General features: G+C 37.5%; 2 protein-coding genes and 1 non-coding gene across 4 annotated transcripts; 1 reads left to right on the top strand and 2 right to left on the bottom strand.

The window, feature by feature from the left end:
* Positions 1 to 5752: 5752 nt before the first annotated feature.
* Positions 5753 to 8500, bottom strand: LOC146324860 (pancreatic progenitor cell differentiation and proliferation factor B-like). The gene is made up of 5 exons (XM_084720473.1): positions 8220 to 8500; positions 6811 to 6913; positions 6606 to 6683; positions 6425 to 6518; positions 5753 to 6168 (listed from the first exon to the last, which is right to left on the bottom strand). Exons 2-5 carry the CDS (start codon positions 6863 to 6865, stop codon positions 6042 to 6044), a joined length of 354 nt encoding a protein of 117 aa, XP_084576599.1. The 5' UTR covers positions 6866 to 6913; positions 8220 to 8500; the 3' UTR covers positions 5753 to 6041.
* Positions 8501 to 8923: 423 nt separating this feature from the next.
* Positions 8924 to 8995, top strand: trnae-cuc (transfer RNA glutamic acid (anticodon CUC)). Its single transcript has one exon. It is a non-coding gene; the product is annotated as a tRNA-Glu (tRNA).
* Positions 8996 to 9625: 630 nt separating this feature from the next.
* Positions 9626 to 17438, bottom strand: LOC146324858 (tumor protein D54-like). 2 transcript variants are annotated; one of them, XM_084719955.1, is made up of 9 exons: positions 17313 to 17438; positions 15809 to 15924; positions 15523 to 15671; positions 14096 to 14143; positions 13575 to 13676; positions 12270 to 12296; positions 11003 to 11038; positions 10184 to 10232; positions 9626 to 10097 (listed from the first exon to the last, which is right to left on the bottom strand). In XM_084719955.1, exons 1-9 carry the CDS (start codon positions 17323 to 17325, stop codon positions 10026 to 10028), a joined length of 612 nt encoding a protein of 203 aa, XP_084576081.1. In that variant the 5' UTR covers positions 17326 to 17438; the 3' UTR covers positions 9626 to 10025. The 2 variants fall into 2 exon arrangements, with proteins under 2 accessions (XP_084576081.1, XP_084576083.1); XM_084719957.1 differs by lacking the exon at positions 11003 to 11038.
* Positions 17439 to 18812: the final 1374 nt, after the last annotated feature.

Here is an 18812-nt window from a genome sequence, read left to right as displayed (position 1 = left end):
GTGTATTAAGCAGCTCCTTTCGCAGTAGACTGCTGCACCCGCAGCGCAAGAAGGAGCACTACTGCAGATCCCTCATTCCAACAGCTGTCAGGCTGTTTGAAAAAGAAATCTGTAATATATATACTGTAATGTCACGTAAAATGACCATGATACATCATTAGAGATTAAGGAAGCCTGTCAAGTTGAAACATTCACTTTTCTGAGAACACTGATTGCAGCTACAGCGTCCCCATTTGAGATTTCTTTTCCAGGTTGAACATTTGCACATTTCACATTAATTAGAGTTCAAGTTAATGCTGAATATTCTCAAATGAGGTAGTACACGTTTATGAGTTGTAAGAAATCAGTGATAATCTTTTAGAAGGAGTAGATGTTTATAATGGTTAAATTGAGCTTTTGAGGCTTTTATTTCTTGGATAACTGGCTTAATGATTAATAACTGACACATGCATGATTTATGATTACGTCACTAGTAAATGTCCTCGCCTTGAGCCAACTTTCAGATCTGACTCATTTGGCATCTTTTTCCAGGGTTTGATCCCAACAAGAAAAACAAATAAACAAGTGTGTCCTGCACTAATGATCGATCACGCTGGGATGAAAGTTTTTTTGGGTTGGCATTGAGAGTCCCCCAGCGACACGTGGACTCATCTCAGTGGTTCACGTTCTCGGCTCATGCTGCTGATCAAACAGAGACCTAAAACCGGACGACACCCGATCCCCTGCAGACAGTCCGAATCCCCCTTTACCTGAAAAGACAAACAAACCATTATACAACAAGGAGCTGCAGCTGCTAATACTGAGAATTTGAGGTCTGTTTCCGTTCCTTATCTGTGCAGTTTGAACTCGTCCCGTGTTTTGTGCATGCAGAGTCGGTGGGGTTGGACTCTCTGGCAGCAGTGAGTCACGGGACAGATGCCTTTGCCCCAGATTCTCTATTTATGTTTGAGCCAATTGATGTGTAGGAGCGCTCTGTGTGACCGTGCCAACATTTTCCACTGAATATAAGTGATGACAGGTGATCACGGTGTAAAAAATACTCTGATCCAAGAATAGAGTTTCACTGATCATCATGAAGAAAAATGGTTCGAGGTAAATTCATATTCAGCTCCACATTGTGAAGACCAGTCCTCCATAAAATCATTAACCAGCACTTGTGTTTACCTTAATTTCTCTAAGGGGGAACCTGCAGAAAAAAAGGTGAAAATTACACATCAGCTCAATGTTGTTTCGTCCAACAGTCAAAAACATAAATATATTCAGTTTACTATCATGTACAACAAAGAATATGATCAAATCATCTCATTTCAGAAGCTGGAATCAGTAAATGTTGCTTGAATATATATTAAAATGATTATTTGATTATCAAAATAGTTACCGATTAATTTTCTTTTGATCAACCAGTTGATCAATACTTTCAGTTCTACACTGAACAACACTGATTTTTATTTGCTAGGATGCCCATTAAAGGACCAGCATGTAGAATTTAGTGCCATTCAGCAGAAGAGTTTGCAGAACACCTCCCCATCCAACGTGTATAAGTGAAACTGCAAAAATCCAAAATGCAAAATGAAATGCAAAGGGCCATATCCTCCCACTGTTAAAACAACCCAAAAATAATTTTGCATGTTTTTTCCGGTGTCAGTTATGCAGACCAACCACTAATGTTAGCTATACAGACCAACTGCTAATGTTAGCTGTACAGAAAAATGGCTATTGTAAGCTACACAGACCAACCACTAATGTTAGCTATGCAGACAAACTGCTAGTGTTAGCTATGCAGACCAACTGCTAATGTTAGCTACACCGACTAACTGCTAATGTTAGCTACACCGACTAACTGCTAATGTTAGCTACACAGATCAACTGTTAATGTTAGGTATACAGAAAAAACGCTAATGTTAACTATGCAGACCAACCACTAATGTTAGCTACACAGAACAATTGCTAATGTTAGCTACACAGACAAACTGTGAACAGTAAAGCTAATCCAAAAGTAATATAGACTAATCAAGTTACATTACTTTAATATTGTGATACTTGGGCTTGGCTACTGACTACGTTTTTAACGGGTAACTAATATTTGTATTGGAATACATTTTTGATGTAACCGTCTCAACCCAGTCATCTGATTTGGATACAGGTACTGTTGAAAATCGTTCCCCTCAGTAGGTCATAGTAGCCTTTAGCAGCCTCCAAATGCCTGGGTCTTGTATTAGGTGCCCTACTTTTTTTTGCTGTACCTATAAAATATAATGATCTTGTGCCGTTACACAGGATTCTGCAGCATCACAAGAACTACTTTCACTCATGTTTTTGTTTGTTTTTCACATTGTTGATCACTGCAGCTGGGTTGTTTGTATATAAGTATTCTGGGGATTCGTCCTTCATATCGTTCTGTAAACTTTGCACAGAGTAACCCGGAGTGGCCTCCGGTGTAATAAAATAAAAGACGTCCATGACGGGAGACTCCCATGTCAGTGAGATGACACAGGAGTCGGTGTTTGTACTTGGCCAGGATCATGGGACATTTTTAGACGTGGGTGCTTCTCTGATACGCTGACGGGAATAGAGCAGCTTTGTGGGGCGGGGTAGGGCGGATCACAGTTTTAAAATGACTCACTTGACAATCTGAAAACATGAATCATGTCTCTGGTCTTTTACGTGTCCGAATGATTGTCCCAGTTTATGGCTCTGAATGCTCCACATACAGTACTGGAAATATTTGACTTTTCTGTTTGACCAGAAAGATCACCTGACAGCAGGACGGTCGCCAGACTTTGTTCAGGCTATTCTTAGTTGTGCAAATTGCAAAATGTTCCCTATTGATTTCACAGAAAAGTTCATTCACAGAACCAATGCAATCATTGATCATCCTAACAGTTCAAAGTACCACATGGCATCACAGTAATTTGAATATTTTTAGGGTCCAAAACCTGCTGCATTTGATTTCAGGGAAGCAATAAACACTCTCCCCGTGCAGCGTTTCTCACGTGAACACAATCTTTTACAGCAGTGTGCTGTGGCATTTCAAAAGTGTCTTTTAAAACAATTACAGTACAAGTTTAAGATTTTTTAATAGCAGCAGGTGGACCACTTTTTATGACATGCAGTTACAGTATTGTGGAAGTAAATGTGACAAACTCGGATTTTTCTACCTGACAGTCCGTCTTATTTTATTTTGACTGACTGTCAGTGCACTTGTTTTATTTATACATTTTAATTGTTTGCTGTGTATTTGTGTAGACTTCTTGTGACTCATGGCAAATAGGCTGTATTTTCTCAAATGACTGTGATGTGTAACTCATGTAAATAGTAATTAATTACTAATAGTTCATCACTACATGGTGCTTTGTACTTGATGTCCTGGAGCTTGGTGACTGAAAACATCCTGTTTGGAGTATCTGTAAATTTCTCCAGAATATTTCATTAGTATTTCATATGTATAGATTTATTGTATAGATTATCAATATTTATTTTCTTTATTATTATTTTATTTTCAAGCTTTTTTGGATTGGCAGTGGGTGAGGGTTGGTTATGAGGTGGCTTGGGGTGGAAAATTTCATTTACTTTGTATTTGTGTGCACCTTATGGTTCATCCAATCAAATAAGTAACTGATCTGCTTTTAGAAATGTTTTTCATTTATAGAACCAAATATATATATAAGATACACTATAAAAATGGCACAGGAGTTTAGTGGAATCAATCTTTTCTCATTAACTTAATATAAATAATGTAAATATGCTAGTTTTATTTGTTGATTAAACTAGTATTTATTTTCAGAATTATGAACATGAGTTATTTTAACTTGAAGTCTTCTGATGTGAAATTATGAACTGAATAAATATAGCGTAGTTCAATCAACTTATTAAATTAAGTTTCTAAAGAAACAAGAGTAGCAGACGTCCCAGCATGCATTTTGTGAGAATTAAAAGTCTCCAGAGGCCCTTCATTTTATAGTTTTAAGAAAAAATATATGATGAACATCTGCTGTACGTCTATTTTAAGATGGGTGGTGTGTGAAATGAAGAACTGACTTTTCAAACTGACAAAATGTAGAAGGAATCTAATTTGATTATAATATTTGTCAGTGTTGGTTCAAATTAATATCTTTAGTTTTCTCAAGTACAGCTGAATTAATTAAATTGACTAAAACATTTTTTTTTTTGATAATAAAAAAATTACCACTTTTCAAATTGCCTTTTCAAATTCAGTCACAGCAGCTTGTACACTAACCTAACAAAATCAAATATATATATTTACAGTGCATATGTGTTTCAATATAATTTTTCTATGAAAATCAGATAATCGTCCTGACCTTTAGTTTTCCAGAAGCTGTTGACCCACATTCGAGCTCAGGTGAGACATTATGTAAGCTGTATTAAGAACTGCATTAATCGTGGCTAATCATATCAAAGCTAAACAGATTAGGTGTGTTTGTTGAGCAGGCTGTATGTGTTCTCACACAGAGTTATAAAACAGCTGCTCTGCTGTGTGGACCACCTGAAGACAGACGACAATAGTACTAAACATCTGAGGTTAATAAAAACACAAAACAGATAAAAATCAAAAGTTCTTTTCCTAAATAAAACTAAGATGGTGTTGCTTTTGGTAACTGTGGTGTAAAGATTAAAAACATCTGTATGGAAAAAATGAAAATGTGTGTTCTTTCACCCTAAAGTCTACTGCTAGATGCAACAGAAACACTTCTGTTTCGTGGGAAATTAAGAATGAAAATAAAGAAATAATTTTCCTTTCCTTTCAACAATGCATCATAAATACACCCTATGCCTTATCATCAAGGGTGGAACTAATTATGAGTACTGTTACTATAATTAAGGTTTTTTGGTTTTGAGAGTTACTTTCAAAATCATAGTTGAGTGCTGAGTACAAATTTAATCAGTATCCAAACTTTTCATCTGCATTTTATTAGCCAATAAGATGATCTGATGGCAAACAAACCAATAAAAATAATGACATACAAACAAAAAACAAAACAAATGCTGCGGCAGCTCATATTTGGAGTAAGGATCTTAATGATTAATCACTAATAGATTAATTGCAGTTAAAAATGTAACCAATTAAAAACACAGTCATGGATATTTAATCAATAGAAGTGGCAGCAATTTGCACCGGGCCATTTGTTGAATAAGGACAATTAAACTTTAAGTTAAAACGAGAAAACAAAAAAATGAAAAATATTGAAAATGAAACATCTTGCCTTCATTTAGCATTTGAGGATCATGAATATGCAAATACTCTCCGCCCTCTCAACACCCCCTCAACTCCCACCCCTACCCCGAAGTAGCTGCACCTAGCTTCTCCTCAAATTTGCTAGCTAATGACGCTAACTAGCTACATCTGGCTTCTCCTGTTGGCTGAGCATCACTGCTAACGACATGTACAGTGCCACACCCTCGATTAATGGGATTGGTTCCTTAGGTTTATGATGTCATATATCCAGCCAGACTGAATCTGTTTTTTTTAAGACTGCCCTTACTCACCACAGCTTCAAAGAAATGTTCATAAATAGTGTTTACTGCTTATTCTGCTCCTGATATGTAACGTAACACATGAAAAACTCCACATGGACGTGTTAATAAAGTAAATACGTGTTTCTCACTGGAAATCTTTATGTTTTGTTTTAGTTTTTATCCTTCCACAATGTGTTATAAACTTGTTATATACCTGTTGCGGTGAAGTTGATTCACAGAAAATAGATAAATAAATAAAAATGTAGGACACAACCACTGATTGCGAGCATTATATTTATTGTCAACAGTGTCACAAGAAGAACAAAATGAAAAAACTTTTTACATACTTGAGTTCTTTTAAACTTGTGGTCATAATAAAAAGATACTATACATAGGCAAATATGAAAAGCAAACGTCACTGACTAAAAAGGTAACAAACACCATCATCATCTCCATGTCCATCGATATGTGATGGAAGGCAAGTTGATGGTGGAGGAGGTGCGAGGGAGGGGGGGCGGACGGCGGGGGGGGGGGTTGGTGAAGCGCTGGCAGGGAGGGAATGGAGTCTAGGAGATCGTTGGTGGAGGGTTCGTTGTTTCAGACTTTTCGCTGCTTTCACTGGCTTGTCTCTTCAGAACCATCTCCCTGGCGATGCAGGTCACCTGACCGTTGGCCACTGTGTAGGTTCCGTTTCTGCAGCACAAAAAGAAAACGTTAGTTTTACTCAACAGAACCAAAAATATCAAGAGTAACTGCACCTAAAACGCACAGAGACGTCTGTATCTGTTCAACCAACAAAACTGTCAATATCTGCATTTTGATAGAGGACAGGAAATGGGCGTAGTTCATATCAGAAGTTTTGTTAAATCAGGTAAATGTTAAAGTTATGTTGAACTATATGATTCTCTATAACTTTAGTGTGATTATATTCATAGATATCGACACTCACTTTTGGTTGTCAGAACCGTTCTGCACGCCGGGCATGTTCTGTTTTGCAAAGAAAAATGAAGTCCACCAATGACCAGAGTCCTGCCTTGGAAGTCCTGTGAAGAACCAAATGATTATTAGACTGTAACACTCTGTTTGGTGCACGGAGACTTCACTTAAAAAAAATAAAAATCTTTCTTTACCTGGGTGGTGTGGAATGACCTCTCCCATGTAGTCCGCGCTGCCACAGGAGCTGCTGCTGGAAGCGGAGCCGAGGCGCCCTGGAAAAAACATATAAAGACTTTTTAGTGGAAAAACTCAAAGATAGCTTATAAGAGAAGGGAAATAAATATACTGGTGTCAGATACAGGAAGATCTTCTATGCACACACGCACACGTCTGACTCACTTCTATAGTAATCATGGGTGGCGACGAGGGAGCCACCTGATGGAATTGCTGCCATTTTCTCCGACCTTAGGTGGAAAACCGCTCAAAGATGGAAAATGGTACCCTGGAGGAGAGCAAGAGGAAAAGAGGTGGCACAGGTTTTAACAAGCTGGAAATAAAATGACAAAGTGGATGTAGTTATTTAATTTCCTTCCATCATATTGTATTTTAAATGTCCTGTGTTTTGTGTATATTGTTATACTGTTATCACCAAAATCTCTTGCTTTAAAAAGCATCCAAGCACCAGGCTTATGGAGACATGAGGTGAGAACACACATCTGCATTGACAGCATAATAACATGCCACTCAGGGCCTATTTTTGGGGGAAGCGTTTGTCGTTTGCATTCAGGGCCTCTGTGCTACATTCCTATCTGCAGGCCTTCGCTGCAGAGTGATAAAGCAGAAACAGCTGCTTCTGAGAGTCGTGTTTCTCTGGACTCAAATAACCAGAGAGCGTGTGTGACAGAGCGTGTCCACATGTCCAGCTGAACGTGGGCACGAGTCGGCCGAGTGACCATAAAAATGACCCAGCAGAAGATGATTTTAGTGTTTTTTTTCCCAATGTGACATATTTTGTGTTGCTGGTGGACGTCCAAGCTGCTTCTGTGTAAATATGCAAGAATAAAAACGCATTATTTATAGGGATGCAACATTATATTGATATTGTGATACTGCAATATCACACTAGTAACTGCTACTGACTGATGCACTGTTTTGCAAGTGCACATACATAACTGAAACATTCATTGCCACAAACAATTCACGCCAGGTTTGCATGGCTGGTAACTTTAATTTTATTTTATTAAACATGAAAGCAGAGGCAGTTTAAGTTAAAAAGAAAAACAAATTTTATATAGAAGAAATGTGGCACACATCAGCTTTATTATTTAAAACAGGATATTTCTGTAAGTTGTAAATTTTTTTGTTATGTATTTCATATTCTACATGTATTTTAGACTCATAAAAGTAGAATATGTGTGTCAGCCTGCAGACTGAGAACCAGCTGAAGGCTGTAAAGCTTAACACCAGGTGAGCAGCAGATGGCTTTGGGGATTTTAAGAACCAGACAAATACTTACTGTACATGTCTGGGTAAACAGTAGCTGATGCATACTTACACAATGGCCAGAAGGTAATTCTACCTAGTGACAAGTATTTACTGTAATGTGTCTATAAAATGTACGTGGACTTGAAAAGTTAGTCAGATATGTTTTTAAAGCATTCTAGTGCCCTGCAAAAACTACCTTTGTATGTTTTAATGAGTGCGGGTGTTGCTGATGATGATGTTGATAAAATAAAAGGTCATATTTTATGCTTAAACATGCAAGATGGTAACTTTTTTTTTGCAAAACTTTAATGATTTTGACCTACCTTGAAGTTGGGGATGCAGTTGTTGGCACTGGTCTGCGGTTGGAAGGTGCGGATGGCTTCAGGTAGAGGAGCTCCTAGTTGTTACAATGGCCCATTTGTGGATGAAGTCTCTGTATTGACCCTGCCGGTCAACTCTCCGCTGCTGTCTCTGTCTCCGCACCGCCACCAGCTGGGGTTTATATACGGTCTGTCCCCGGCGCGTGCTGCTGTGGCACGGGGCGGGGACAGAGGCAGCTCGAGGAGACAGAACGTGCTGTTGTTCTGTTTGGTCGCTAGGAGTTTCGTCAGGTGTCGTCAGGAGGAACTCGGTGACACCAGACGAGACTTTGAGAGGCTTTATCTAACCCGCTGATGGCAAAGACTGCACATAATCACTCCTGCAGTACGTGGAGATAACGTTAGCTGATGAGTCAGAGACAAACAAACGCCGTTTTGTAATTTACAACCAAATTAAAATCAGGAAAATACTTTTAAGACGTTAAACGAACGTATATTTTCTTCTGAAGTGACGTTTACTACCGTGTGTCTGGCGAAGTTGAACATTTATCTACACCAGTTAACTAGCAGACTGTGTGTTATTATTCATCAAACTCCATGTAGCATGTTTTAAGCTGCACTTCACCAAACACTCAATACAAATAAAATGTATTCACATGGCGTATACAAGACTTTAAAAATAATGGGAGCTATAATTTTCATAGCTATCCCTGGTGGTCTAGTGGTTAGGATTCGGCGCTCTCACCGCCGCGGCCCGGGTTCGATTCCCGGTCAGGGAACACTCCTTTTTTTCTCTAGCACGCTTTGTTTTAGTAGTTGATAACAACCTGGAGTAAAGCCCTCAGAGACCTTTCTGTACGACCTTCATTTTGACACGTGTTTGATAACATATAATGGCTGCCATTACATGCTGCATGTTATGCTGCAGTATATGTTGGGTTGCACCTGAGCTGGGTTACAATCACATTGTCAGAAAACAAATAGTTTATATTCAACAGTGATATTGCACATATTACATAAATATTTCACATACTGCACACATTTTTGTGTTATTTACATGAATGTATAAAAACTACTGCAATAACTCACCATACAATATATACCAAACTGTTGAGTATTTGAGTAGAAGTACAGTAGTAGAGACATTTCCTCATAATCTGGTTCAGAAAAAAGTTTTGAGTTTCTGTCCACAGAGTTTACACAGAGTAAAACAAAGCTGTTAATACATTTGCAGCCTCTTGCGCCCCCTAAAGGCTTAATATAATATAAAACAAGAAGACCTAGGCCCAAGCTTTGGAAATTCTCTCATTCTCTCTCATATTCTCTCAGAAATGACAATAAGTTTAGTTAAGAATAACAATCTAAGTAAATTAAATTTACCTAAGTGACCAGTTATGACAAAAGACCTCTCACCATTCACTTGACTTTAATTGAAAAATACAAGTACAAAAATACTTCATCTTAGTGATATTCTGTTTTGTAAATGTCACAATTAATGTCAATGAATGCATATTGTGAGTAATCCTGCTTAGTTGAGATGTTTTTGCTGCACTGACAGGTCAAAATAAATAACTCTCAAATTACATGTTTCCAGCATGCAGAAATATAACATATTCACAGATTACATTGTTAGAATTTTAAAATAACTTTCCGTTTCAAACTTAATACATTCTATTAGTCATATTGTATTAATACAGCTGTTAGAAATAACTGGAGAAATTCCCAAATACAACTGAGCAAAATACCATTTTTTCATAATTTTACAAGGTATGAAAAATAATGAATTGTGATGTGTTAGGAGGGTTGATCTCATGTACGTGAGGATCTTCTTTCAAACCCAGACGTGTCGCCATTATTTGCCATGCTGCCTGTCACCTTGTCCTGTGTCACACAGACAGAAAACAGGCGATCAGTACTCACAAACGCAGTCAGAACACTGTGCGCCTGTTGTTCTGACACAAACTCACCTTCACGCTGCCGACCATTTCCTCAAAAGACTTGAACGTGTTGGAATGTCTACAGAGAAATGTGAGGACAAATTGCACGGGACACACAATTTAGTAAGTTTTGTTTAACCGCATAAATACAACATTAATCAGTAAATACACCGCCTCACCAAAAAAAGTCACTGGATTTAACTAAACAAATAGTCCTGTCAATTTGCTCGAGAGCATAAAGATTGGACTCTGGAGCAACGGAAAAAGGTCACGTGGTCTGATGAGTCCAGATTTACCCTGTTCCAGAGTGATGGGGGCATCAGGGTAAGAAGAGAGGCAGATGAAGTGATGCTCCCATCATGCCTAGCCCACCTTACAAGCCTGTGAGGGCAGTGTTATGATCTGGGGTTGCTTCATTTGCTCAGGTCGAGGTTCAGCAACGTTATGTGCCCAAAAAATGAGGTCAGCTCACTACCTGAATACAATGAATGAGCAGGTTTTTCCATCAATGGATTTTTTTTTCTTCTTTTATGGTACGGGCATATTCCAAGATGACAATGTCAGGATTCATGGGGCTCAAATTGTGAAAGAGTGGTTCAGAGACATTGTGGACACACATGGACTGACCTCCACAGAGTCCAGACCTGAACCTCACTGAGAATCTTTTGGATGTGCTGGAGAAGACTTTACACAATGATCTGACTCGCCCATCATCAATACAGGATCAATACAGGTGTGACATAATCAAAACTAAAGGCGGTCCAATAAAATATGAGAGTATGTGAGGTATTTTGTTTTTTTTGGGGGGGGGTCGGGCAGTGTATATGACAAACATTCACAGTGTTTTACCTCATAGACGGCACACTTATGGTGTGGCTCAGGGTGCTGGACGCCACATTGAAGAGGAAGAATAAAAAGAGTTTGACCATTAAAAATGACAAAGATTGCAAACAAGAATATCATACAGAAATCAACAAAAGCATAACAAAACAACCCTTAAATTTTCTCAAAATGGTATCATTCATGCTGCGCTGCAACTTGTGATTATTTCATTATTGATTATTCTGTAACTTATTGTTAAGATAAGATAGAATTTCTCAAAGGACATTCTTGCACAAGAGATTGCTAAAGAGGAGCACTAAATATAAAGTGTTTTATCAGCTCTCAGATGTACATCACTTTGGATAAAAGGGTCTGCTAAATGAAACTGTAAGATTGTATAAGGAATAATGCAAAAGCCAGGGCCTAATAGAATAACAATAAAGGAAAAATAAGTAAAATAAGTAAAGTAATATAAACTAAAATATAAAAGTAGTTTTGCGAATTATATTTAAGAGTAATTCACATGATATTATTCACAGTCTGATGTTTTTTTTATTCTAAAAAAAAGTCACAAAAATCAAAAAATTCCCAACACAATTTGTCAGAGCTCTTTTTGCTGTTTTGAAATATCGTGTTTTCTAGGAACAAGTTCAAGACCCACATAACAAATTTGATTTTAAAGGACATAAAACTGTGAAAAGCAGCAAATCTTTAAATTTTTATAAAGAAATATCAATTATTTTCCCTTGATAAATAATTAATTAATCATAATTAATAAAGTAGTAATTGTTGATGTTGTTTTCAGTTTCCTGTCAATCAACTCATGGATTAAACTACTCATTATTTCAGCCTTCCTTTCGCGTTTCATAAAGTCAATATAATATTCATGTCAACTATATGATTGTCTAATACAGTGGTTCCCAAACTTTTCACTCCTTTTCTATCATTGAGTAAACCGACGACCCCTGACTAAGTGACTTATTTTATGGATATTTCATGTTATATTCAACCCATGACGATACCAGAATAAAACAGCTGATAAACTGTAATTAACACAAACAGCGTCACAATAACTGCAAAAAGTTTGTGTGAAGCTCTGGGGAGTCCCAGGCCGGGAACTGGTGGTCTAACAGTTACCACAGCTGCACAAAGATGAAAATCTAAACTTTAACTAACACATGCACGCACGCACACACACACACACACACACACACACACACACTCTGAGCCACATTCAACACTCTCTTCAGACCACAGAGCTTCACGACAGCGAGTTCAGTCTCACAGATCTTACCGTGGTGGGCTCGGGAGAGGCAGAGCTCTGCGGAGATAAAGACAAGACACAAACATAACGTCACACCTGTTCCCACATGGATGACAACAACAGACTTATCAGCTACTGCTGCTCATGCCCAGCTGTCCTGGTGTGATTGGATTACAGTCGCTACACAGGGCTAAACAAAAACATAAGACTTCAACTTAAGTTCAAAACATGCATCCCCCCCACCCAGACTTTAAAAATGGTCTGAAATAGTTTGCCTAAAATGGTCATCTTAAATTTCTGTTGTTGATTTCAATATTCCAGTGACATTATATTAATTTTTTCAGGGGAAACTGTATCAAAAATGTCCACAGAATCTTTTGGAATGATCCACTATTTGCCATCCTCTCTGACGAAAGAATGACAAACCTTTGACGGACACTTTTCTACTGTGAAGGAGGCAAATATTTGACACTGAAAAGAGAGATTTCAGTTGGAATATCACTTGATTTTTTTTTTTTTTCAGTAGTGAAGGGTCAGTGAAGGCTGACGAGGGGACATCAATCATACAATGTTTGCAGATATCAATAAGTCTGCCAAGATACGATTTCGATTCGATTCATTTCAGAGGTCTGTGATCCATATCAGATTATATTATATGTCCAAGTAATACATTCAGTTGGTTTTATGCCATCTCACAAAAAGAAACCAAATTTTTATCACTAAACTCTCAGTAATTTCAAAATAAAGGCATATCTGAAAGATGAAGATATAGATCAATATTTTCACTTTATGTCGATCATATTGGGTCATTGAATATTGAATTAATCGACGGATCATCATACCCTTACTTTTAATTTAAAGTGTTTTAAGTAATTACAACAAAATGAATCAACCTAATTGTGAATCATTTATAATTCATATAAAAGTGACGCCCTTTTATCTTAGAATATCAATGAAATGCTTCAGTTTGAGATGTTGAACCTGACAACCTGTAACAGTGACCTCAGTCTGCATTTTAAAGCATCCGTCTGACATTCTGTCCACTTGTGGTGACTCTCTGTTGGTTTCCTCCCTGGTCCATCTGCCTGGCTACAGTAGCCAAAGACAGATTTTCCTACCAGACACTTCAGTAGCAGCTTCTGCATTTTTAACATGCAGAGTTTGGTGTTATTATTACGCCAAATGTGCATCACAGAGAATAGAAACTACCATCTCTAGCTAATTTCTTCTGTTCATTTTGGTTTGTGCTGACTCATTACTGATGTTTTTGGAAAATTATACAATTTTTCTTTTGAAGAAGTTAGAAGGTGGGAGCCAGGCCGATCGTGAGGGTACCTCATCTCTGCCAGTCTCCTGGTGATGACCACGCCCATACTGGACAGCGCAGAAGATGTCACCTGGCCTGCATGAGAGATACCCTCCCGTGTCCTCACATATCTACGCGAACAAACAAGAAATAGAAGAACCTGAATGGAGGAAAGTCACAGCACACATGTGACACACAGCAAAGAGGAAAGCACATACCGAGGGGATAAATGTATGAATTCATACACACCGACAGCAGACATTAAACAGTTAACAACAGGCCCATATACGCCACCTGGCTTTCAAACAAACGCTCCACGCTACTCCTGCCATTGCCTGTTAAATCTACTACTTGTGCTAAGTCAGGCTGTAAGGCTATTAACAGGGCACCGATCCTATTTGACCTGGAAAATCCCATCACTTGTTCCTTAAAAGAGATCCCTCTTTAACATGTGAGCTCAGGACAAAGACGTTTGGAAACCCCTGCACCGTGACACACGGCACAAGTGGTCCTTACAGGACAGTTTGCAGACATGATGACCAGCACTCACATGTCAGAGTGGCTGATGTCGTCCAGGGTGGCCGTGGCTGTGAGATATCTGCAACAAGAGCAGAACATGAACACGCTGACAGATTATTGCCACGATTGCGACAGTCATAAGTCATTAGTGTTTTCAACGGTTATGTAACCAGGTCACACAAAGACAATGTGTGCCAAATATCCTGCTAGTGGAGAGGTTGGGTGTCCTAAACCAGGTAAGACTAAAGAGGTGTGTATTAGAGTTTTTAACCATCCCAAAGGCCTTACTACTATTGTATGGGATAGTTTGGCTTTTTTAAAATGGGTTTGTATGAGGTATTTATCAATATTCTGTGTATTACTTAGAGTATATGGCGATTGACATGCCCAAGTTTAAAGAAACAGAAGGACTACTGGTGTGGCAGCTAAGCAATGCAGATTGAGATTTTTAGATTTTATTTGTTCACACACATATATAAAAAAAATACATCTGCATATATGCATAAACATAAAATGTGATGGAGAGGTGCTTAAAACCCTCAGAGGGGCTTGATCAGGGCTCTCTCCTGTGCAAACCCAAATCCATCAGTAATGAATAGAAAAGAAAAGGTCAGAAAAGAAAAAAGTTAGAGAATAAGACTGAACACACCAGCAGACATTCATATTTATAAATGTCCAGCTGTTGACAAAGTCAGCCTCCTAACACATTCGATATCAGTTTAAGTGCATGCTATATTTAGACTATTTTTGACACTTTAGCCTGTCAGAAAGCCTTTTCTGATGAGAAACTGCTATTATATAAGCAAAACATTGCTCTCACCAAACCAACCAAATCCCATAGGGAAAATCAGTAATTTTAGCTCACAAAATACACAGAAGACGGGAGTTGCTCTAGTACTGCTGCCTCAATCTGTTGGTTTGTTTGTGTTACGGTGTGACTTTTGCATTTTAAAAGGATAGTTTGGATTCACCAAATCACACAATAACACAAACAAACTAAGCAATTAAGGCAGCAGTAGATCAGCAACCTCCTGTGTTTCGCAAGATAAAATTACTAATTTCGCCTATGGAGTTTGGTTGGTTTGGGGAGAGCGATAATTGGCTTATAAAATATCTGTTTCCTGTCAGAAAAGGCTGTCTGATGGCAAGATAAAGCAACAAGCAATATAGTGTACACCTAAGCTGAAGTGATTTTTTTAGGTGGACCATTTTTAAGTGGCTAAAATACCTATTGCTGCCAACTGTGTCCATACCAGTTCATTGCTTAGCTTCCATGCTGGTGCCCCTTTCTGCTTCTCCAAACTGGGGGTGTGTCGACAGCCACCCACTGTAGTTAATATACTGACTCTTGTTAAGTACCTCATGCACCTCATTTTAAATAACATGAACTATCCCTTTAATGTAACAAGGACAATGTCATGCAGAAAGCTACACTGCCGGTCTAAACATGCAACTTACGGGGCTGAGGTCTGGACCTCTTGCCAGCCTTTGGCCAGGTTCTGTTTGATGTTACTGAGAGGACTCATTCCCAGCTGCCTCCGGATGTCTGCTGCATATTTTTCTTTGACCAAAAGCACCTGTCGCAAGGTCTGAATTTCATCCTCCATCTATGCAGGAAAAAAAACACAAAACAGTTAAATCAATACAGAGGTAACAGTAAGCAGATGCAGTTTTACATATTAACTTTTCCTGCTTTGTATTTTTACAATATATTGCAGCTAATAGCCCAGAAAAGCTGCGTCACCTTTGAAAGTTCAATCTGTAGATCGTCTAAGTCCTCCTGTGTAAGATGTGAGGGTGAGCATCCATTTTCTGTTGTCCGTGTGGAGAAGCTCATGGATGATGGAGCCCCACCAAAACCTTCCAAAGAAGCATAAAGGTTAGATAACGATAAGATTGGATAAAATAAGAAGATAGATAGATAGATAGATAGATAGATAGATAGATAGATAGATAGATAGATAGATAGATAGATGCCAGTTAAATTGTCATAGGTGATTACTATGGAGGAGTCCACTTTCAAGGATTGAGAAGATAGTACTCTTGGTCAATGTGATTGTGCCAAAATTTTCACAGAAATTATTTTAAAAATTGCAGATCTACCTGTTTATGCATCATAACAGTTTTTTCCAACTTGGCCTTGTATTGCATATCAACAGGATCACTCATTTGTAGCGTGTGACAGCTGTATTTGTCTGTTTGCATTGTTTATACTTAATGTTATATTCACATTTATGCTGCCCTCTTGGCCAGGTCACTTGAAAAAGTGATTTTAAAAGTAATCCGGATCAAGTACCTATCAGTAAATATCGGAGACCCTTGGATTACAGTGTATGAGTGAATAAATATTAATTTGAATATGAATAAGCAAATATAATTGTCTACAATGTGGAAATTTGCCTTTGGTTTCACCATAAAAGATGTCCTAAAAATACAATATAAAGTGCATCAACTCCACATCCACAATCATAAAAAATACAACTCATATAATATAGAATATGACTATAATTTTACACTTTTTACAAGATTTTCAAGAATAAAGTAGTCCCCATGAAACCTTCAAAATATGCATGGGGAAAATCTTAGATAGATATACTTTTTTAATCATTAATTTCAGTATTCATTTTATTTTTTTTATCATAATAAGGGAGATATTTGCCCAGGGTAAAAATTTAATAAGTTCAGAATAGGTTTTTTAATACAAACACAACACTTTGTGAAGGCATTTGACTCACAGTCTCAATGTGAGTCTCAATAAACAGTTCGTTTTCGAGTCTTCTAAATTCTATTTTTTTGATCAGTTAACTAAAATGTTTTTTTCACATACAGATAGATAGATAGATAGATAGATAGATAGATAGATAGATAGTAGACGTTACGTAACCAGCTTAACTGTTGTATAGCGTAGGTTAATATATTGTTATACAACGAGTCGAATAACTTTCAAACTCCAGTAGTACGTTATAATTACAGTAGTTACTTATTTATACCAGTAACAGATGAAGGTAATTGTTGTTGTTGTTGTTTATCATTTACTACAGAGCACAGGAGCTGTCCTTAGTGCTGAACTTCACTCTGTCTGCTAGGCTAGCTGAAGCTAACATGCTAACAGCTAACGTCACTTGTTGCACGCAGAGTTACCGTTAGCATGAACCAGCGTTTACAGCAGCATAAACACACGATAAAAACGGTTAAGTGCCGACTTAAAGTGACCAAGATACGTGTGAAAATGATTTGAACAGTCTTACCTGGTCGGTTCATTGCTGCCACTTTCTCCTCCGGGTGTTTGTTAGCTTGTTAGCTTGTTTGCAGGCTTCTGTAGCCTCCAATCGGCTCAGTACAGAGACGAGCAGGAGGCTGGAGCAGACAAGATCACACACACACACACACACACACACACACACACACACACACACACACACACACACACACACACGTCCATCATTTATTTTTATCACACGTTCCTAATAAAGGTTTGAAAGTAATTTCATGGTAAATAGGTGGTAATTACTAAGTGATATATTTGAAATGTCTTAGAAATTACCCACAAATTTCATGATTAATTATGTGATAATTATCAAGTGCAATTTTCATGTAGTTGATGGTAATTACAAAAAAACATATTTATATTAATATGTACAGGACACCGTTTCTTCAAGTATAAATCCATACATCCATACCTTGAGAAGCTACAACATTGAAATGCCAGTCACATATTATTGTATAAATAAGAATAATCAGTTTTTATCATTTAAAATAGGGCTGCAATTATTGATTATTTTCATGATCTTGGTTAATCGATTAATCATGATCTTGATTAATCGATTAATCCTGTCACAATCTTGTATGTATGTATATGATTCTATTCATATAGCCGTAAAATATAAATGGTGTAAGTGAGGGTCAGTCCACTCAACTGGAAGCTCATGTAAAGCACCTGTGATGATTAGTTATCCACTTTCTCCTATTAAATAATTAATTCTAACCTCACGCAACAGGATTTACAGTTGAAATGAGTAAAATAAACAACAATAAGTTTTTTTTTTCAAATGTCTGCAAATTCTGATTTCATCCTGAAATAAGTTGGTAAAATTTGAAAAACGTCTCCATCTGCTGACCAAACATGGTACCACACTGCAGAGTTCTGTGGTTATTCAGAGTTACTGATAAACAGATCATGTTACACTCAGATAAGCAAGAAAACAGCCGTAAATCAAGACAACATGTACATTTATGATATAATATTAGGAACATGTGTGTAATCCCATATTTGGTTTATTGACATCACTGTGTACAGTGATGGAATGTAATACTGAGTTAGATTTACTCAAGTACTGTACAAATTTAAGATACTTTTTTTTTCATGCCACTTTCTACTCCTACTCCATCACATCGCAGAGAGAAATATTGTTCTTGTTGCTGTTCATTTTATGATACAGCTTTACTTACTAGTTACTTAACAAATGAAGACTTAAAACATACAGTTTATAAAATATGATGTTTGTCATAAGTAAACTGCCCAAAAGTTTATGCAAGAACAGCTGAAAAGATTAGTTCAATAATCTGTTCCCAACTATTTTGATAATGGATTAATCTTTAAAGTTTTAAGCTTCACAGATATGAGGATTTGCTGTTTTTCTGCTAAATCATTTCAATAATTGTATTATATTTTAATTATGTTGACTTTTGGACTGTTTATTGGATAAATCATTGTGAAGATGTCACTTTAGGGAGCGCGCTGGTAACTC

The sequence above is a fragment of the Lutjanus erythropterus genome, chromosome 6 (genome assembly GCF_056507025.1).
Source record: "Lutjanus erythropterus isolate fLutEry1 chromosome 6, fLutEry1.hap2, whole genome shotgun sequence".
Taxonomy (NCBI): domain Eukaryota; kingdom Metazoa; phylum Chordata; class Actinopteri; order Lutjaniformes; family Lutjanidae; genus Lutjanus; species Lutjanus erythropterus.
The sequence above is the reverse complement of the archived record's forward strand: the minus strand, read 5'-3'. Positions and strand labels throughout refer to the sequence as shown.

Bases quoted from the DNA above. Each gene is read 5' to 3' on its own strand.
- LOC146324858 (XM_084719955.1), bottom strand. The intron at 12,297-13,574 runs GTACCCTCACGA...TTATCTCCGCAG, and splicing joins AGGAGACTGGCAGAGATGAG to AGCTCTGCCTCTCCCGAGCC. The intron at 11,039-12,269 runs GTAAGATCTGTG...TGTGGCGTCCAG, and splicing joins CCTCTCCCGAGCCCACCACG to CACCCTGAGCCACACCATAA.
- LOC146324860 (XM_084720473.1), bottom strand. From the start codon at position 6,865: ATGGCAGCAATTCCATCAGGTGGCTCCCTCGTCGCCACCCATGATTAC. The intron at 6,519-6,605 runs GTAAAGAAAGAT...GGTTCTTCACAG, and splicing joins GGTCATTCCACACCACCCAG to GACTTCCAAGGCAGGACTCT. The intron at 6,169-6,424 runs GTGAGTGTCGAT...TTTGTGCTGCAG, and splicing joins AACGGTTCTGACAACCAAAA to AAACGGAACCTACACAGTGG.